The 21,587-nt window shown below is 35.1% G+C and overlaps 2 protein-coding genes across 4 annotated transcripts; one reads left to right on the top strand and one right to left on the bottom strand.

The window, feature by feature from the left end:
• The first annotated feature begins 365 nt into the window (after window positions 1-365).
• On the top strand, window positions 366-3,459 carry rnaseka (ribonuclease, RNase K a). Its single transcript, XM_067401669.1, has 3 exons — window positions 366-636; window positions 2,846-2,928; window positions 3,114-3,459. The coding sequence occupies exons 1-3, from the start codon at window positions 559-561 to the stop codon at window positions 3,256-3,258; spliced, it is 306 nt and encodes a 101-aa protein (XP_067257770.1). The 5' UTR covers window positions 366-558; the 3' UTR covers window positions 3,259-3,459.
• Window positions 3,276-21,587, bottom strand: alox12 (arachidonate 12-lipoxygenase). Of its 3 annotated transcripts, none has more exons than XM_067401659.1 (15): window positions 21,328-21,587; window positions 18,652-18,797; window positions 15,800-16,004; window positions 15,613-15,694; window positions 15,395-15,517; window positions 15,156-15,262; window positions 13,172-13,344; window positions 11,006-11,149; window positions 10,429-10,632; window positions 10,158-10,244; window positions 7,264-7,433; window positions 6,991-7,112; window positions 6,052-6,152; window positions 5,502-5,672; window positions 3,276-4,496 (listed from the first exon to the last, which is right to left on the bottom strand). In XM_067401659.1, exons 2-15 carry the CDS (start codon window positions 18,793-18,795, stop codon window positions 4,317-4,319), a joined length of 2,013 nt encoding a protein of 670 aa, XP_067257760.1. In that variant the 5' UTR covers window positions 18,796-18,797; window positions 21,328-21,587; the 3' UTR covers window positions 3,276-4,316. The 3 variants fall into 3 exon arrangements, with proteins under 3 accessions (XP_067257760.1, XP_067257763.1, XP_067257762.1); XM_067401662.1 differs by lacking the exon at window positions 21,328-21,587 and adding an exon at window positions 19,834-19,958; XM_067401661.1 differs by lacking the exon at window positions 21,328-21,587 and adding an exon at window positions 19,802-19,947.

The following is a 21,587-nucleotide window of genomic DNA, read 5'->3' as shown; positions in this document are numbered from 1 at the left end:
ATTTCATATGTTAATTCAGTGTTTAAGCCTTTTAAAGAATTTTAACCCAAACTGACTGGGATTCTGGAGAGCAAAGGTTTTGTGAAAAAAGTGGAAGTCTTAAACACAAAGTCTGTAAAATAAACTGTAAAAAGGATTTGATGACCACTAGTGATAGTATTTTCTGTGTTTTCATCATTCAGGTTGGATTTCAGCTTTAATTAACGTTTTATTTTTTAACAAAGCAGCTGATATTGCCATAGAAACTAGTCGCTTTCACCCCAAAATGGCGGACACGCAGGGCTGCTGCTGGGCGCCGGTGTTGCAATGGAATTTTCTACTGAGTTTCGCTTCTTGTTAGTGTATATTCTTTGTTTGCATTCTGCCGTCACTCGACTTCCGCTTCCTCTAAAGTCAGCTGACTTATCGGGTGACTGTTGATATCGACTTTACCGAGACCAGAAAAACTTAGAGCAACTTATAAAAGTTCAAATGACGGTCGTATAAAGTTTATTTTATTTTGAAACTGTCCTTCGGCATCTCTAGGTAAACGAAACCTGACAAGCATTTATTATAAAAATGGCTTCTTTGCTTTTCTGCGGTCCTAAACTGGCAGCATGTGGACTGGTTCTGAGTATGTGGGGTGTCATTATGCTGGTAAGTTTAATATTCTCTAGTGTGTCACTGTTCTTGTGTTTTCTATGCATTGTTTACATGCTGAAAGGCCATTAAAATACACGAATTGAGCCCTTTTAACTATAGTAATGAGTAAATTTCATTCACACGTAATTTCAACAACATGCAGGGTTCCTCTTGAAAGGGAATTTTTTTTTTAAATGTCTGATTTCCAGAAATTTCTTAGCTAAAGTATTTATTCAGTTAGAAATTGTTCTCTGTGTGTCCCGTCATGTAAATTTATTTGCAAAAATCCTTATCCAAGTCACTATTGGGGGAAAAATAATTTCCTGAATATGAAAACTAGCAGACAGTGCCAGTGGTAGGATAAATACAGCCAGCCCTAAAGCATAATTAAAGGTTTAGTTCACTTTCAAATAAAATTTTCCTGATAATTTACTCAGCCACATGTCCAAGATGTTCATGTCTTTCTTTCTTCAGTTGAAAATAAATTAAGGTTTTTGATGAAAAAATTCCAGGATTATTCTCCATATAGTGGACTTCAATGGTAGGGATGTCCAGATCCGATCACATGATCGGAAATCGGGCCCGATCATGTGGTTTCAGACTCGATCGGAATCGGACATTACCTCCCGATCAGGACTCGGATATATATGTATAAGGGGTGCAACGGTTCTCCACTTACAGACCGCACTTGCACTGCGGTCCATCTCGACGACGCATCTATTGGTTAATATGGTTTGTTTAAAATAGCAACGTGGAAAACAGACAGAGTTCAGATAATGTATGATTCAGTCGATGGATGCACAAAACGTTACAACAACGATAAACAGAAAACGTGGACAAAACAGTCACTCTTTGTAAACTGTTAACTGCGAGTGCCGTCTGCTCTCATGTCCAGTCATTTACGCCGTCATCACCCGGGTGTTGACACACGTTGCTGTCTGTATTTAAACTAACTCTTTTAAGCCTTGCTGATTTAAACCTTAAAGAACAAGACGCGAAAGAGAACTCGCGCGCGCTGTGAGAAGATTTGTGTGCGCTCATCCGAAGCGCGCACACGCTTATTCTAGTCAGCGCGCAAATACTGAGTTCTCTTTCAAGTCTTGCGCTTCAGCAGACAAATTCATACAAACATTATGTCAACATGCCCGTCCTAGCGAGTATCCTAGCAAACATAGTCGGTTATGTCTTAAGTGAGCGTATATTAGTCGAGAAAGACAGCGCATGTGGAACAGTATATGTACTGGATCGTGCATGTCTTAAAGGGACATCAACTATTCCTGCTGCCTGTATTTAATGTTAAATCAAACAACAAACAACAAAGAAATCACTCACTGCTCTTGACTGAATAGTTTTTGTAACTTCAATAATGATTAATCTTTATTTATTTTATACAGTAAAGATAATATGCAGTGATATTTTATATTTGATTACTATTTGAAAACTGAATACCTGAAAAACCTGAAAAGCACTGTTCCTGGATCTGTTTTTTCGCTCTTCTTTATTCTTTTTTATGTAGGCTATTAAGTATCGGATCGGGACTCGGTATCGGCAGATACTCAAAATCAAATGACTCGGACTCGAGGGCAAAAAAACGTGATCGGGACATCCCTATTCAATGGTCTCTAAATGGTTGAAGGTCAAAATTAAAGTTTCAGTGCAGCTTCAAAGCGTTCTACACGATCCCAGACGAAGAATAAGGGTCTTATCTAGAGAAACCATCACTCATTTTCTAAATTTTTTTTTTTTTTTATACATTTTAACCATAAATGCTCATCTTGAACTATTCTCTATTTGAATTCCAGCAGTGTAGACACTGCTAAGTGTATTAATGCCCTCCACAGGTCAAAGTTTGAACTAATTGTTATATATTTGCACTAGCATATTGTATATGACAATTTAGTTCAAACGTTGACCTGAGGAGGGCAGTAATACACTTAGTAGTGTCTACACTGCTGGAATTCAAATAGAAGAAGAAGAAGAGAGCTAGTTCAAGATGAGCATTTATGGTTAAAATGTATAAAATTGATTTTTTTTAGAAAATGAGTGATGGTTTCTCTAGATAAGACTCTTATTTCTTGTCTAGGATCGTGTAGATTTGAAGCTGCAGTGAAACTGTAATTTTGACCTTCAACCATCTGGAGTCCATTGAAGTCCACTATATGGAGACAACATTTTATTTGAAAGTGAAGTAATCCTTTAACATTTTCTGTCTGATTTCTCTTAGGCAATGCTGGGGATTTTTTTTTCCACACATTCAGCTGTGCTCATAGAGGATGTGCCTTTCACAGATGAAGACATAAGCAACGAGTGAGTTCCTTTTGCCATTTACTCATTTAGTCACCCTGGAAAATAAGCCTGTCTAGCATAGGGAATGTCACATGTACTCACAAGACTTCATGATAGTGGCTACGACTGTGGCGCCCTGTGTAGTCCAGTCTAGTCAAAGATGTTTTAGGCTAATTTGAAACCACTGTTCTTTTCTCTGATTTCAGTCAAACGGCACTGCAAAACATCCACAAACTGTACAACCAAGTTGGATACAACTGCTTCATTGCAGCAGTAATCTACGTTGGCATAGGATGTCTATCATTTTGTCAGGTTCGCCTGAACAAGCGCAAGGAATATCTGGTGCATTAGTACCACCTCGTGATTGGAGTTTAACTCTACCTCTAAATTCCCTTGTTTGTATGCAATAACTCAGCATTTGCCTTAAAATGATGCTTAAATGAGTGTGGATATTTAAGATTATGTATTTTACTGTGCTTTTCTTTCTTGCCTTTCTATCTTGAAGCCTGTCATTAAATAGAAGATGAGTGAGATTGACCATTATGATTAGTACATCACTGTTTGCCTTTTATAGTGCTATTTTGATCTGTGGACCTACCAAATCCTTCAAAGATATTGGTTGTCCTCAAACGCTGTTGATAAATTATTTGATTCTTATTTATACTTGCACACCTGCCAAATACACAATCTTATTAAGTAAATGTTGAATGGAAATTTACGTGGTTACATTGGTTCTGTTTTCACAATAAATGATTCAAGATTTTGATTACGAAGTTTGACACAAGAAATTTATAAGTGTAGACCTTGTCTCTGAGTATACATGGTTCTGAAATCACAAACCATCTTTTAGATGAGAACTTCATCTCCAGTTTTACATGTGTAATTTCTAAATGTTTGATGCAGTAATTAAATGGTAATAAAACAATTCTATATGAAATAAGGAATCTGACTTTATTTGCAAAGGAAAGTATCTGTACAAGGCATGTTTTTTCATATAGCTGTTTGGAAAGTGGTATAGTAATAATAATGCATTTTCAATGTCTTCATCTTTAAAGAGAATGTACTATAAATATATATAAAGTGCAATTTATGAAGCTGATGGCAATTATTAAGAATACCATTATTAAGAAATTCCAGTCCAGTACAGTGCCTTTAAATATAAAGTTTAAAAAAAGAAAAAAAAAATTAATGTATTGATGCTTTAAAAAATGTTACAAACTAAATAAATGTCATAATAATGCCATAGTAGTAGTTTGTTACAATAGATGACTCTCCTGAGAAAGGCATTGGTCTCAGCTATATCTAGGAAAGGCACTTTGGGTGTTAATTGAATGTGTGTTAATGTTAAGTTTTAGCTGACCTACTAATTTTCACAGATGCATATACCGATATTTCAAATGCGAGTTTCTCTAAATGGTGATGCTATTTTCCATGTGGCTTGGACACAGGTAGAGATACTGCAGTTCTAGTCCCTCGTTCTGAGCTATTATCTGCTCCTCCAGTTCTTTCAGCTCCTTTCTGAATTTGTCAATCACTTTCAAAGCAGCAGGCTCAGTAAAGTACTGTTCCACATACTGACCCATCGGGATCTGAAGGAAAGAGAAGAAACAGAAGGTTGTTACTGTCACTATTGCTACTGTAAATCTAATTCATATTAATGCTTCATGGGAAGAAATGTCTTTCGGATGTTTCAAGTTACTTACACTACCAGTCAAAAGTTTGGAAACATTACCATTTTTAATGTTTCTGAACAAAGTCTCTTATGCTCATTGAGGCTGCATTTATTTCATAATAAATACAGAAAAAACTATAATATTGTGAAATATTATGGTTTTCTATTTTAATATACTTTAAAATATAATTTATTTCTGTGATGCAAAGCTGTATTTTCAGCATCATTACTCCAGTCTTCAGTGTCACATGATCCTTCAGCAATCACTCTAATATGCTGATTTGATACTCAGTTATTATCAATGTTGGAAACAGTTGTGTTGCTTAATATTTATTTTGGAACCTGTGATACTTTTTTCAGGATTCATTGATGAATAAAATTTTAAAAAGAACAGCATTTATTCAAAATAGAAATATTTTCTAACAATATCTTTACTATCACTTTTTATCAATTTAACACATCCATGCTGAATAAAAATATTAATTTCTTTCAAAAAAAAAGAAAGAAAAAAAAAATTACCCCAAATTTTTGAACAGTAGTGTATATTGTTACAAAATATTTCTATTTTAAATCAATGCTGATTTTTTTTTTTTTTTTTTTACTTTTTATTCATCAAAGAATCCTGAAAAAGTATCACAAGTTATAAAATAATATTAAGCAGCACAACTGTTTCCAACACTGATAATTAATCAGCATATTACAATGATTTCTGAAGGATCATGTGACACTGAAGACTGGAGTAATGATGCTGACAATTCAGCTTTGCATCACAGAAATTAATTATATTTTAAAGTATATTAAAATAGAAAACCATAATTTTAAATTGTACTAATATTTCACAATATTATTTATATTGTACTTTATACCATAAACCATAAATGATGTGAAAAGACATTTGTGACAACAAGCGCTGTTGACCCACCGCATCTGGCTGTGGCCGGCCCAAATGCCATGTGATGGCCATCTGCACACAGGACTGGCTGATATCAGGGAGTGTGTCCATGATCAGGCCCATGGTGACAGCATCCTTATCTGTTGGTGGAGGGTGCCGCATGGTGCAGGGTGTATTGGGTACCCATGCACACCAATCAAACTACAGTGCAGAGAGAAAGATCAACAGTGATCACAGTGAAATTTATTTCTGCCACCTAAAACAAGATTTTATCATCTTTACTGTGTGGTTAGGGGCAATTTTAACACTAGAAATTGTATAACCAAACTGAAAATCTTGAAAAACTATAATGGCAAATATTTCATTGTATCATTTACATTTAGACTGTTCGTAACTCATGGGATGATCAATACATTTGAGTAAAAATAAACATAAATGAATACACTCCCTGTAAATGATTGTATTTCTGCTAAACTGTATTCAATATAGTGTAAAAAAAAAAAAAAAAAAAGCATGTCTGATGTCTTAAAAGTATGTTTTCAGATTTGATATGATAAAATATTAGATATGTGTTTGTTACCTGTCCATTGTTTGTGGCAGCATGTTGTGCTGTGCTGGTAAAGATCACCACAGTTAACAGTGTGATCACTTCTTCTTTTGTCTTCAGCTCACCGGCTAGGCCTGACATGCAAGAAACGACAGTTTTTACTCCTAATAGTCAATTTCAAGAGCCATTTATTTAGCTCATGTTGTTCATTTTGATGGGACACATACTATGAAACAGTTACAGTTTATTTTAAATAGGTCCTTTTGTGGTTCAGTACATCTTGAGCATCACGGACATGTTTTTCGGCTAGTGTCCACTTGGGGGCACTGTAACTTTATCCTCTGTTCTTCATTACTTCCTTTTCTTGTTTTATGGTTTATACCTTGGTAAGATTTATTTTTTTATTTTTTTAAATTAAATGCCCACATAGGCTGCATTTATTTGATAGAAAATACAGTAAAAACAGCAGTAGTTCCAACTTAAAATAACAGTTTTCCATTTTAAATATTTTTTTTTAAATGTAATTTATTCCTGTGATGGCAAAGCTGAATTTTCAGCCATTACTCCAGTCTTCAGTGTCACATGATCCTTCAGAAATCATTCTAATATGTTGATTTGGTGCTCAAGAAATGTGTCTTATTATTATCAATGTTGAAAAAAAAAAAATATAATAATAATTAATTATATATATATATATATATATATATATATATATATATATATATATATATATATATATATATATATATATATATATATATATTCTTTGATGCATTTATTTGAAACAGAAATGTCTTAATCAATTTAATGCATCCTTATAACAGTATTAATTATACTGACCTCAAACATTTCAATGATAGTGTGCACTGTCAAGCCTAAATATATATTCTTCTCAAAGTTATAAACCAATATCATTTATCTCAAACATGACATTTGTGAGTTCAATGATGCAGTCATGCATTCATATCTTACCAAAACCAGGCACATCCACAAAGCCCTCCACAGCCACATCGTTGATCCAGGCCTGAAGTTCTGAGTCCTGTTGCACTTCGCTATCACTCTTGTAGTACAAGGAAATGATTCCTGAAACAAAACTGAGAGAAAAAGAGCATTTAAGGAAATAGGTCTGCAATTTTTTTTTGTATATACAATGCTTCATTCATGTATAAAATGTATGAAAGAATGATGTCTACAAGTCTATAAGAATTAAAAGCACTGAATGAAGAATTCATTAGATTAAATTACTTTTGAATCACATCCCACAGCATCAGAGAATGGTCCCTGTAGAAATAGTCTCTTAGTTTAGTGACCCCTCTGTCCAAGAAGTCAAATTTGGGCTGGAGGGAGCGATAGGTCAGTACTTTATACTCCCTCTGGGCCAAAATCAAGAGTCCTTCTCCACCTGTTGATACCACCTGGAAAACACAATTTTTGAATTTATTACTAAAACTGAGGGTCAGACATTTTTTATTTAGAAAATAATACTTTTATTCAGCAAGGATGCTTTAAATTGATCAAAAGTGACAGTAAAGACATATATTATTTACAGTACACCTTCCACAACTGTTTTCGACAGTAATAACAATAAGAAATGTTTTTTGAGCACTGTTGGAAACCAGGAGACTGGGTTGTATTTCAGCAGGATTCTTCATTGAGAACATGCTGTTGGTAGCTGCAGGTTTAAGTCTCACTAAGGAAAGTTGAAGTTCGTTGAAGTTTTTTACTTATTTTGGGAGGCAGTCTTTACAAGTGAAGACAGCACTCTGGTCACAACCTTATGCAAAGAATGTAAACAGGACTTTGGAGTTTTACAACCCCCAATCAAAACAGCATAATAGTACAATACAAAAGAGAAGTCCACACCTTAGGTCATTATGATCATAAACACTAGCTACAGCTTCAGAGACAGGGGCCATTAAATTCAAAAGATGAGAGTCTCCGTAATCTGGCTCATTTGACTTACAATAAAGAGAACTGGACTGGAAGAAACCTCTTGCTAAAAACTTTGCTTAACAGAATCATTAATCTTTTATCATCATCTTAACCTTGAATGCTAAATACAATGTACTTCACCTTAGTTTTTCATGTGAGGTTATGTCAGAGCGTGGGATCAGCAGGTCTTAAACAGATTCTTACATTTGAAATCCCACAGCACCAAATCAGCATATTATAATGTTTTCTGAAGGATCATTTGATAATAAAGATATTATTTTAAATTGTAATAATATTTTATAATATAACTGTTTATACTATAACTGTAAAATAAATGCAATGTACATTTAGCAAAAAATATACTATATTTAATATAAACAGTACTAACTGAGGGTTTAGTTCACCCAAAAATGAAAATTCTGTCATTTATTTTATCATCTTCAGAACACAAATTATGATATTTTTTTGCTCAGTAAGGCCTGCATCGCCAGCAAGATCATTTCCTTTTTCAATGCCAGGAAAGCTACTAAAAACATTAAATCAGTTCATGTGACTACAGTGGTTCAACCTTAATATTATGAAGGGACGAGAATACTTCTTGTGGACCAAAAAGAAAAAAAATAATGACTTTACTCAACAATAGTGATGGGCGATATCAAAACACTGCTTCATGAAGCTTTGAAGCTTTACAAATCTTTTTTTTCCGAATCAGTGGTTCAAGTATCAAACTGCCAAAGTCACGTGAACTATTGAAATTTTGAAAAACACTTATGATGTAACAAAGCCTTGTTTACTGAAATCATGTGATTTTGGCACTTCGACCACTGATTCGAAACATAAGATTTGTAAAGCTTCGAAGTTTCGTGAAGCAGTGTTTTGAAATCTCCCATTACTAGATATTGTTGAATAAAGTCGTTATTTTGTTTTTTTGCTGCACAAAAACTATTCTAGTCGCTTTAAAGGATTAGTTCCTTTAATGGATTAGTAAGGATTAGTAAGTAAAAATTTCCTGATAATTTCCTCACCCCCATGTCATCCAAGATGTTCATGTCTTTCTTTCTTCAGTCAAAAAGAAATTACGTATTTTGATGAAAACATTCCAGGATTTTTCTCCATATAGTGGACTTCAATGGAGCCCAAACGGTTGATGGTCAAAATTACAGTTTCAGTGCAGCTTCAAAGCGTTCTACATGATCCCAGATGAAAAAAAAGAGTCTTATCTAGAGAAACAATTGCTCATTTTCTAAAAAAAAAAAAAAAATAATATACGTTTTAACCATAAATGCTCATCTTGAACTAGCTCTCTTCTTCTTCTCTATTAGAATTCCAGCAGTGTAGAATTCCTCCACAGGTCAAAGTTTGAACTAATTGTTATATACTTGCGCTAGCATATTGTATATGACAATTTAGTTCAAACTTTGACCTGTGGAGGGCAGTACACTTAGCAGTGCCTACACTACTCCGGAATTCTAATTGAGAGGAAGAAGAGAGCTAGTTCAAGATAAGCATTTATGGTTAAAATGTGTAAAATTGTATTTATTTATTTTTTTGAAAATTAGTGATTGTTTCTCTAGATAAGACTCTTATTTCTCATCTGGGATCATGTAGAACGCTTTGAAGCTGCACAGAAACTGTAATTTTGACCTTCAACTGTTTGGGCTCCATTGAAGCTTTACAAATCTTTTTTTTCCGAATCAGTGGTTCAAGTATCAAACTGCCAAAGTCACGTGAACTATTAAAAACACTTATGATGTAACAAATGTCAGATTTTTTCTATATGGAAAAAAATCCTGGAATGTTTTCATTAAAAAACTTAATTTCTTTTCGACTGAAGAAAGAAAGACATGAACATCTTGGATGACATGGGGGTGAGGAAATTATCAGGAAATTTTCATTTGAAAATGAACTAATCCTTTAAGGTTGAACCACTGTAGTCACATGAACTGTTTTAAATATGTCTTTAGTAGCTTTCTGGGTATTGAAAAAGGAAATGATCTTGCTGGCAAAAGAGGCCTCGCTGAGCCATCGGATTTCATCAAAAATATCTTAATTTGTGTTCTGAAGATGAAAGAAGGTCTTACGGGTGTAGAACAACATGAGGGTGAGTAATTAATGACTGAATTTTGGTTGGTTGGTTTGAGGGGGTGATAAAAAGGAGAGAATTAAAAAGTGTATTTTTGTGGGCTTTATTGTTTGAGGACGCTCACCCTTTTGAAGATGCCATCTGCAGAGATGAGCTGTGTTCTGCCACGACAGTTAATCTCAAGCGTATACCTCAGGTGTGGAGCCAAGAGCTGCAATGAGAGAAAAAAACAACAGAAAAAGAGAGTGAAGAACACCCTAAATATAAAATACAACTGGACAGTTTAATAAATGGCCAGTGATTTTAATGTATCAGTGATTAGCCAACTTTAAACCTGCTTTGAAACATGCAAATGTATCTTTCCTAAAAGGCACATTCTGTTGACTTCCTCTAACCTTATATATAGGGTGAACAGCAGGCAGCTGACGCAGGGTGGCCATACAGATCACTTCAACCACCAAATGTGTGCGTAGCAGATGTGACAACACCTGAAAGACCTGGAATTCAGCATGACGAACCCACATCTTAGCCAATAACCAGGCCAGAGGTGGATCGCTAGGTAGGAATATGGGTGTGTCCTTATCAGGTTTCTGTTCAAGCTGAAAGAAAGGGAGTATAACAATCAGTCATTCCAGTCACTTCAGTGTTTGTCACTGTCAGTCCATTCCTGGATGCACCCCGCATAATGTTACACAAACAGAAAAAAGGTACAAAGATGTCAATGGGGTGGTACCCTTTCATAAGGTACTAATATGTTTCTTTAAGGTACCTAATATGCATCATTTAGGGGTAAACAAAGTACTTTTGAGAAACTACTGCCCCAGTGAAAGCACCTTTTTTGAGAGTATACTATGAACATATCAGCAAAACTCATGTTTACAGCTGTTGCACATAAACTTTTATGGCATAGAAATCTGTGTCTGCCCTAGATTCATCTCATATTATTATTAAAAGCATATCAAAAGGTTTTACCTGTATGGCAATGGGAATGAGACCTTTCTCAGGGTGTTCATACAGCAAGCAAAGTGGGGCAGCTATGTGCTGTGTCTTGTCTCTTATTACATTGGCAGGAATCCCATCCATTATTGCATGATCAACCAGGAAAATATTTCCTTTCTTCATTAGGAGAGACAAAGAAACATTGATAATAATAATAATAATAATGTTTTTTTTATATATATATATATATATATATATATATATATATATATATATATATATATATATATATATATATAGCGCCATTCAGCAAATTCAAGGTCACTTTACAATATTACAACAAGTAAACAGGACAGCAGGCAAAGAGACAATACAGATACACTAAGTGTAGATAAAATAACATGAATAACACGAACAGATCATAAAGTTAGGGATCAGAGAAACAGGAATTGAAAAGATAGGTGTGTTTTGAAATCATTTTCTGTTGGGTAAGCCATAAAAAAGAGAATTACAGTAATGAAGTAATGAAAGCGTGAACTAGGGTCTCAACATCGTTGATATTTAAAAACATACAAAAGCAATATTATGGAAATGAGTGATGGCAAACTTATTGAGTGAGGAAATGTGAGGAAGGAAGGACAGAGAAGATCAAAGATTCATAAGCAAAGATTATACTCAGGTTTTTAACAGTGGTGAAAGGTCGAGCCAGGACTCCAGCGATATTAACATTGTCAATGCAGAAATGGGATATAATTTGAGGAGAACCAACAAGAAGTAGATCTGTTTTATCTGTGTCGAGTTTGAGAAAATTACTGGTCATCCATGCATTTATGTCATCAATACAAGCCGATATGAAGTTGGTGGGGAAAAGAGCAGTGTGTTGAAAATGAATGTAAAGTTGGTTGACATCTGTGTAGCAATGTAAGTTAAAACCATGAGGACGGATAATATTACCTAATGGAAGCATGTAGATTATAAAGAGTAAAGGCCCAAGAACAGAACCCTGGGAAACACTGTGTGAGACAGGGGCAGTAGTGGACTTAGAGATCTAATGCTAACGGTCAGAAAGGTAGGAAGTGAACTAAGATAGGGCACTTCCTGAGATAGAAAGAGCAGAGAGTCATGAAAAAAAAATACTGTTAGAAATTGTGTAAAATGCCAAAGAAAGGTCTAATACAATTAAAATGCAGATGGAGCCAATGGCCATCTGTCATGCTGTCTCAGTGCTGCGGAGAATGCGAAAGCCAGATTAGAAACATTCATAGAGGTTGTAAGATGAAAAATAGGTTTGAGCATCGAACACTTTCTCAAGCAGCCTAGAAATAAATTGAAAAAATATTTGAGATTGGTGTATTAGATTCATTTTTCCAATTTGTATTTAAAGGATTAGTTCACTTTCAAAATAAATTTTCCTGATAATTTACTCACCCCCATGTCATCCAAGATGTTCATGTCCTTCTTTCTTCAGTCGAAAAGAAATGAAGGTTTTTGATGAAAACATTCCAGGATTATTCTCTTTATTGTGGACTTCAATGGCCTCCAGACGGTTGAAGGTCAAAATTACAGTTTCAGTTAGTTAGTTTCAGTGCAGCTTCAAGGGGCTTTAAACGATACCAGACGAGGAATAAGGGTCTTATCTAGTGAAATGATGGGTCATTTAAAAAAACAAAAATACAACCGTTTATGCTTTATAAACACAAATGATCGCTTTCTAAGTGCTTCCGCCAAAACTGCATTTCTGTATTCTTCAAAAAGCTTTCCCTATTCAACTTATGGAATGAACGCTGCGCCAGTTTCGTTTTTTTCCGTAAGTAGAATAGGGAAGGCGTAGGACATACCGAAGAATGCGGAAAACGGAAGCCCATGCGCGGCGATCATTTGTGTTTATAAAGCATATACAGTTGTATTTTTTTCGAAAATGACCCATCGTTTCATAAGACCCTTATTCCTCGTCTGGTATCGTTTAAAGCCCTTTGAAGCTGCACTGAAACTGTAATTTTGACCTTCAACCATCTGGAGGCCATTGAAGTCCACTGTAAGGAGAATAATCCTGGAATGTTTTCATCAAAAGCCTTAATTTCTTTTCAACTGAAGAAAGAAAGACATGAACATCTCTGATGACATGGGGGTGAGGAAATTATCAGGAAATTTTATTTGAAAGTGAACTAATCCTTTAAGAAAATAAACACTAACTCTCACCTTGAGTTCCTCCTTCAAAGTGGTTGTAGGTATCAGAGAGGACTGCACCATGTCTCCAGTGACAGGGAAGTTCGAGGGCAGCTCCTTGCACTTGGTAATCATCCGTGGGTTTGAGCCGTTCATGAATTGGTAACCAAAAAACCAATCTTCTTTCCAGTGCTTCATGGTGTATTCTGAACAGAATATGCATCACAGATTCATGTTATTCATTTAATAACATTTCTAACTTAGTGTATAAATGTCCTAAAAAAGATTACATAAAGCTATATAAGAAGTTTAGGTCTATTACATTGTTATGCTTTATCTTATTTAAAGCATATATGATATTATAACATGTTGGTTCATTCAGCATTGATCATTTCAAAGCAGTCAAACTCAATTAATAAACAGCTGAAACAGGTTTCAGGATTTCACACTACATTTGTAAACCCTGGCCTGAATTAACATTTAAACATAAACATACAGTACAGTCCAAAAGTTTGGAACCACTAAGATTTTTAATGTTTTTAAAAGAAGTTTCGTCTGCTCACCAAGGCTACATTTATTTAATTAAAAATACAGTAAAAAACAGTAATATTGTGAAATATTATTACAATTTAAAATAACTGTGTACTATTTGAATATATTTGACAAAGTAATTTATTCCTGTGATGCAAAGCTGGATTTTCAGCATCGTTACTCCAGTCTTCAGTGTCACATGATCCTTCAGAAATCATTCTAATATGCTGATTTGCTGCTCAAGAAACATTTATGATTATTTTCAATGTTTTTTTTCAGGATTCCTTGATGAATAGAAAGTTCAAAAGAACAGCATTTATCTGAAACACAAAGCTTCTGTAGCATTATACACTACTGTTCAAAAGTTTGGGGTCAGTAAGAATTTTTATTTTTTTGAAAAGAAATGAAAGAAATGAATACTTTTATTCAGCAAGGATGCATTAAATCAATCAAAAGTGGCAGTAAAGACATTTATAATGTTACAAAAGATTAGATTTCAGATAAACACTGTTCTTTTGAACTTTCTATTCATCAAATAATCCTGAAAAAAAATATTGTACACAAATATTTTGTACAATTGTACACATTAAATGTTTCTTGAGCAGCAGATCAGCATATTAGAATGATTTCTGAAGGATCATGTGACACTGAAGACTGGAGTAATGATGCTGAAAATTCAGCTTTGCATCACAGGAATAAATTACTTTGTCAAATATATTCAAATAGAAAACAGTTATTTTAAATTGTAATAATATTTCACAATATTACTGTTTTTACTGTTTTTTTTAATTAAATAAATGTAGCCTTGGTGAGCAGACGAAACTTCTTTTAAAAACATTAAAAATCTTAGTGGTTCCAAACTTTTGGACTGTACTGTATTTATGAGGTAAATAATGTTGTGCCGATACAGCTCTCGACAGACTTGATAATGGCTGCTCTGGTTGTTTTAAATATGCTGTATTGTAAAAAATCAATAATTAACAGGGTCTTGTCTTTACTCCAGATAACGTGTTGACATTCTCATTTTTATCTCAGACACTGAAACAGTGAGTGAAATTATGCAAATGTACAAAAACTCAAGAGTATTTTATGAGGTAAGTGCTGTTTAGTTTATTATTGGTTTTCTTTTGATAAACCTAATAGAATATTTATTTTGTAGAACATAATTATTTCACAGTTTATACCTTCAGCACCGAAATTCATCATTAGAGGCTTCCAAGGTTTAAATAGGGTTAATTACAGTTTGAACATGTATTATTGAAGAATGTTTGTAAATGTGGAATATTCACATGACATTGTGAAATGCCATTATTTTGTGATTGGTCGAATGGAATCTGACAGGTTACATAAACACGTTACAGAATGACATTTTCTGGGAAGATAGCTTTCAGGGAATGAAGTAAAATGCAAATTTTAAGGTGAATAAAGTATTTGGCAAAAAAAAAAAAAAAAAAAACATTTTTGTTTGGACAGATTAATTGGTTACCAGCTATAGGGCTTCTTAGCTTCCAGAAGATCCTTTTGAAATCGTCCAGGTCATTCCAAGACTTTCCAAATTTGATTGCCAGTTTTTTCAGAGAGAGCTCCAAAAGCCTGACAGGCAGATGGGAGGGACAAATGAATGATGTGCAGACACACATGATTATGCAGCTTAAAATATCAGGTCACTTTAATATAGCCTTTAGTGCATTTTTTGAGAAAAACCCATAGTGCATTTTAACTCACGCATAGTGAAGGGATCCCACAAAGTCACTGCGCTTCTCGTTGTCGAAGCGAACATCCTGGGGAAGATCGGCCTCTGACTTGGCATCAATACATTTTGGAATGCCGGGGGCCCATGCAATCCATCTGACAGGTGAGACATGGAGTTTAACAGTGATTTGTGAAGAGTACATTCTTTACAAAACAGTTATACGTTCAGTGTATGCAATTTCCAAGGAGACCTGTATGTATTCTGCCTCTCCTGAAGCTCTGCCTTTCTGTGAGCTATCTCAAGTGGCAAGGTGTCGTCGCTTTGCTTTTTGGCTACAAAAGGAGGAGGAATCAGATTTGAGCATTTAATTATAGGGTTTCAGCTTATTCTCAGATTTATCTTAGTGGTTGATGCATGAGCGGCTCACTATAACTGACCTGTGCCTTCTCTGAGCTCTATTACCACTCCATCTCCCACCAGCCAGCGGTAACAGGGAAAAGTATAGCTGCATCTTTGTCCAGGTACACTGACTTTCACATAACGGCAGAACCAGTTATCCTCCACCCAGTACTTCTGCTTCTCCAGGCGCACCATTATCAGGGGACCCAAATCAGTAGCGCTGCTAACTGTGTAATCATCCACCTACAAAATGATGGAAATAGAGATGTTTTCATTTCTTATTATTTAGCCTCACTTTATTAACCAGTGTCTTTGCTGCTGACCTTTGATGATCCAAATCAACCATACTGATAAGCAAAAATTACTTTAGATAAACATTACATGCAATACTTGTTTATTTTTTATTATTGTTTTTATTGCTGAAGTAAGAGTGTTGAACTTTCTTTGCCTATATCTTATTCTTCTTTAATCCAGAATGGCGGCACAGCTGAAAGGTTTGTTTGAGCTGCGCCCTCTACTGTACAGGTGAGAATTTCCTTCAGACTGAAACTCATTCATTTCACTTTTGGTGTGAAAGAGCCTTAACATTTGGCAATAATACTGTATTGCATTACTTTTTAAAAAAAAGTAATTTTCTTCAACACTGGCTATCATTTATTGATCACTTGAAGTTAATTTTTAAAAACACTAATAATTCAATAACACTGTTAAATGTAATCTTTAGCAAATCTCAGAATGATTATCTATTTTTCATACTGTGCATTATAATGTTGTGATGTCTACATACACTTGTTGCTTTTAAAAATGACTGATTTTAGCTTTGTGTTTTATTTTTAGTATATTTAGATAAAATAGTATATAATTTTATTTATCAGTTATCAGCCATTACCTGAAAAAAACTACTGGCTTAACATTATCGGTCAGAATTTTAAAGTCCCCCTAAAATAAAATTTAATTTTAGCTTTTAGTATGAATATGTTAGCCTTAACCCTTAAATGCATGACTGTTTCGTCAATCATTCTTACATATTCGGGTCTTTATCGACCCGGATCAATATCTAACATGGAAGGATTTCTACCTGTCGTGATAATATAAAACTCCTCTGATATTAGAGTAACAATTACAGAAGAATAAAATAAATCATATTTTGTTACCTTTTGGAGCTTGAAAGGGCTCCGTTTGAGCAGATGTTTTATGCCATCATCACATCATCGTCAGAGCTCATTTCACAGTAAATTCAGCAAATAATGGGCTAGTTTTATGTTTGAGGTTACGAATATGAGTCCAATCGCGATCTCAAACGTATTCTCAAAACTATATAATTTTCAACAGCTTCACCAGATCCATCCAGTAAGAGTTACAGTCATATTTGATTGCGTTCAGTACTTGCTCTGCAATAAATCTCTGAGCCATTTCATGTTTTTCTTATTATTTCGTTTTCTGTCTGAATGAGTTGTCACTTCACCATTGTGTATCAGACATTGCCACCTTGTGTCATCTAAGATTCAATTACTGTTGTGCAGAAAAAATATACGTACACTCATACACACTTCAGGTTGTTCGCGACCCTATAAAATTTTTACACAAAATGAATGCAAAAATAGGCATTCTTTTATAATTTTAGGATTTTTTTTCTTGTTATATTCTTTATAATAAATTGATTGATGAATACCAAGAAGGTTGATGTCTAATTTTAAAAAATGAAGGAGGAGGAGGGAAGTGAATGATGTCCCGGGTCACTAAAGACCCAAGGTATGCATTTAAGGGTTAAGGTTATGAATAAGCTTTAATAATGACAAAATTCGCATTTAGGAGATATAAGCATTCAAAACGTACAGTCTCTCACTTCTGCTAAAATGGATCACAGATTTTTTATGACATCACATCGCACTTCAGCTTCTCATCAACTCTTCGGTCGAATCCCAATGTGAAAAAATTTTTTGGAATAGTTTATATCTTCATATAGGTAATACCATATTGGTAAGCATCTTGATTCTTCCAAATCCTTTCAATTAAAATATATAATTTGTTACTAAAAAGAGGTACAACTAATACTCCAATAAATTATATTGTTAATTTTTTTATTTTGTTTGGATTTTTTTTTTATTCATAAGTGAAAAATCTCTAACTCGCAGCCTACTTTTTCACATTTCTTAATTGAAACTGATGCATTTCTCAAATCTCTTAGATTGATAATGTTTCCTCTATATGTGTTTATGATGTTATTTTTATTTATTTATTTATTTTTTCCTTTCTCTTATTTTGTTTGTGGAACTTTACATGAAGATTTTATGTATTTTCATTCCTGTAGAGGTTCTGTCTGTTTTGTCTTTGTATCTGTTAATTGTTTGATACATTATAATAATAATTATACGCGCAAGTCGGCACAGACCACAAAACGTTCGGACATATTTGAATTCTACAAACAATGCTATATTTTAAAGCAATATGTAGTAGAAACGGTTAGAGATTGAGGAAAAAATGAGGTTTTACGAGCTCAACGGCTCTGGCCTAGCTGAGATCTAGGTGAATTGCTTTTTTGAAAAAAGGGGAGGGGCTTCTAGATATATCCCGCCCTGTCTCCCCGTTTCATTGGAAATTACGTCAACACAGTGAATAAAGCTGCGCATTCCAAGGCACTTCAGTGGGCCTTTAACATTGGTGTGTCCCTATTTTTCAGAGACTGAGAGATAAGCTATACATTTTTGGGAAATGTGTTAACTTATTTATCATTTTTTATTGCCGTTGTTCTAAAACAGGACATCAAATGATAAAATACCTTTTAAAATAACAAAAGATCTCTAATACACAGAGGAAAAAGGAAGAAATATTATATTTAATACAATAAAGTGCTTCTCATAAGCACACAAACATATTCACAGTCATTTACCGCTCCTCTACAGAAGTCCAGGCCTGGATTGTCCAGCACGGTTCTCTCACTCTCTCCTCTCTCTCCAACCAGAGTTATGTACACATAATTATTGGTTCCTGAGTATTCGGAGGTCCCGGTGGCCACGGTAACTTTGTACTCCATCTCTGCACACATAAACATACAATAATGTTGAACAAACTGTAAGATATTTTCATAGTTACAGCTAGACACACAGCAGTCTCAGAAGCCTAATTCATTTTGCAGTTACACAAACTATTCAACAGAGAGCTATAGCAGATGTCAGTCTGTTCCGTCAAAGGATTGAGCAATGCATTTATGTCTGCACCGGATGATTACAAAAGGGAAGGAGGTATTGTGGAAGTGAAAATCTTCCTCTGATACATTCTTCTGAAGAATGTCTTGCAGCAGAATGATCTCCCATGGGCTGTTTCACCTGGTGAGAGTGGTTTCACAGGATAATAGATTCATTTTCATTTAAACACAAAATCAGATTAGGGCTTTTAAAAAGATTCAAGCGCAGGCAGACACTTTAGTGAAATTTGATCTAGTGAGCTTCCCCTGTTGTAACAATACAAATACAACACAATTCAAACTATGAAAATAAAGGAGTGCATTGTCTCTGTGGTATTTACAATGGAGGAATTGTAATAATGACTGTAACAAAGAAACTGAGGGGAACACTTTATAAGGTTCAACATGTTACCATTAGTTAATGTATTACATATCATGAACTAACTATGGAAAAAAAAAATGTTTTACAGCATATTAATCTAGGTTAATGTTGATTTAAAATGCTATTGTTCATTGTTAATTCATGTTTGTTCATAATGCATTAACTAATGTTAAAGGTGCTACAGAGGATCTTTTCGCCGACTGAGAAACCAAAGTGTCACGAATACGGTTTCTGTGGCTCCCTCCGATCGCCACCTGAGGGCACCCTCGCCCGAATACTAACCTGCCTGGACTACATTTCCCATCCACGTACCTGGACTGATTACACACACACCTGTTCCATATCTGCCCCGGACTATTTAAGACTGCCATTCCCCATCATGCTTGGCGAAGTCTTGTTCTGTCTAGTCTGACATTTCTGAGCGTTTATCCTGTTGTTTGATTAGCCGTGTATTACCTTGGACTGTTTACTGACCTCTGCCTCTGGATCGCTGCCTGCCTGATTACCTCTGCCTGTTTTACTGGATTCTCCTGTCTTGTCTGCCGTCTGTCCTGATCCTTTGCCTGGTACTGTTTCTGATTACGTCTTGCCTCTGACACTGTCTCTGCTGTTCTTTGACCCCTGCCTGTACGACAACGATTATTGTTAATAAAAGTCTCCCGCCTCGTTACACAGACTGTTAGTGAGTTTTTGAAATGAGCGCATGCGTGAGAACACCCCCCTCCTTCACAGCTCATTTCGAGGGAACGCCTCCCAAAACTCGTGCCACGAGTATTGGAACACGAGTGTTTACCACCGGCATTCGCTGTGTCGTGTTAGTGGATTCATTATGTCGGACTCACCGCAGGTAACTCATAATCTGCAGTTGTTACTCCTGTCTCCTGACAAAAACATCGCATGCGACGCCTGTGGAGTGTGGAAAGTTACTGGAGCGCGCAGCCGCGCTCGTCTCTCAGAAGGAACGCCACGTCAGTGATTGACAAGCCAGAGGGCCAATCGTTTACGCGATGATCACGTAAACGATTGGCTGATGTTTTTAAGGCCCTCCCTCGTGCACAGATGATGTATATTAATATTATTCCCTTCAGTGCACCTAATAAATAGTCTTTTATCAGTTAGTAAAGACAGTTTCAAGTAATATAGCAAAAATGTATAAAACAAAACATCCTCTTTAGCACCTTTAATCAATACAACCTGAACTTTATATGTAGTAATGAACCTTAACCTAACTGAACAATAATTTTAGTGTTTATTATTTCATGTTAGGTATTGCATTTACTAATGTTAACATATAAAACCTTATTATAAAGTGTTTAATTGATCAATTGTTGCTGTTGTATTGCTTTAGCAGGGTGAGAAAATGTCAAATCAATCATGATAAGCTTTAACCTTCAGCCAGCCTGCTAAAAACATTAGATCAATATCACTTTGGTTTCAAGATAATTGAGAGCAAGCTCATTTCCAGTCTGTCCATCTGTTGCGCCTGCAAATAAAACTCTGATGTGTCATTGTACTCTATTTGTACAGGTGCACAAAAATATGTTTCGCATATACTGTTTAGTCTGAAAGCTGAGACAAAGACAGACGTGTCATGTATTATGGCCATCAGAGATGGTGTCTTGAAAGATATACTAGTAGGGTCTAAACTAGTTATTTCAATTCACAGTGGTTCATAGAGTTCAGAGGACATTAGAAGCCCAAAGATGTATTTGCTTAACCCCTCTGGTGCTCTTTGGTCACTTTTGACTGAAAAATTGCACCTGGATTACATGACACATGGTGACTTTTGTGGCACTTGCCATAAAAATTAGTACCATAAAACTCTTTTAAAATAAAAAATATTATTGAACAATATATATATATATTACATTGATTTTACTGGTTAAATTTGAGGTGTTTGGCCACTTTTGACCGGGAGAAGTGTGAGTGCAACCCCTATAAGGTTAAATACGTTTTAAAATTGACAAAGAAATCTGAATAATAGGAATGCGAAAAATTACCTTTTCTCTGTAAAAATGGTGTTGCTCCTTCTCTACTGCAGTTTCTCTTGCCTCTTGTCTTCAGTGTCTTTTTTTCAAACCCAACCCTAGTTTCCTTTCATGTCACGTCCCTTTGCAAAGCCTGTTGTACACAGTAATGCCTGCTCACTGACCCCGAAGTTGCACTGACTGCATCAGGCAGATATTAGCTGAGAAATAACTTGTCTCCTCCCTCATACCTACTTTCCCTCCCATCCCCCTCTTCCACTACTTGCTTTCTG

This window comes from Chanodichthys erythropterus, chromosome 11, assembly GCF_024489055.1.
Source record: "Chanodichthys erythropterus isolate Z2021 chromosome 11, ASM2448905v1, whole genome shotgun sequence".
In the NCBI taxonomy this organism is placed as follows: Eukaryota; Metazoa; Chordata; class Actinopteri; order Cypriniformes; family Xenocyprididae; genus Chanodichthys; species Chanodichthys erythropterus.
The sequence above is the reverse complement of the archived record's forward strand: the minus strand, read 5'-3'. Positions and strand labels throughout refer to the sequence as shown.

Coding starts and splice junctions, on each gene's coding strand:
- rnaseka (XM_067401669.1), top strand. CDS start 559: ATGGCTTCTTTGCTTTTCTGCGGTCCTAAACTGGCAGCATGTGGACTG. Junction 637..2,845: donor TGTGGGGTGTCATTATGCTG/GTAAGTTTAATA, acceptor GATTTCTCTTAG/GCAATGCTGGGGATTTTTTT. Junction 2,929..3,113: donor GATGAAGACATAAGCAACGA/GTGAGTTCCTTT, acceptor CTCTGATTTCAG/TCAAACGGCACTGCAAAACA.
- alox12 (XM_067401659.1), bottom strand. CDS start 18,795: ATGGAGTACAAAGTTACCGTGGCCACCGGGACCTCCGAATACTCAGGA. Junction 11,150..13,171: donor CTTTGAAGGAGGAACTCAAG/GTGAGAGTTAGT, acceptor CTCCTAATGAAG/AAAGGAAATATTTTCCTGGT. Junction 7,434..10,157: donor CAGATGGCATCTTCAAAAGG/GTGAGCGTCCTC, acceptor TGTGTTTTCCAG/GTGGTATCAACAGGTGGAGA.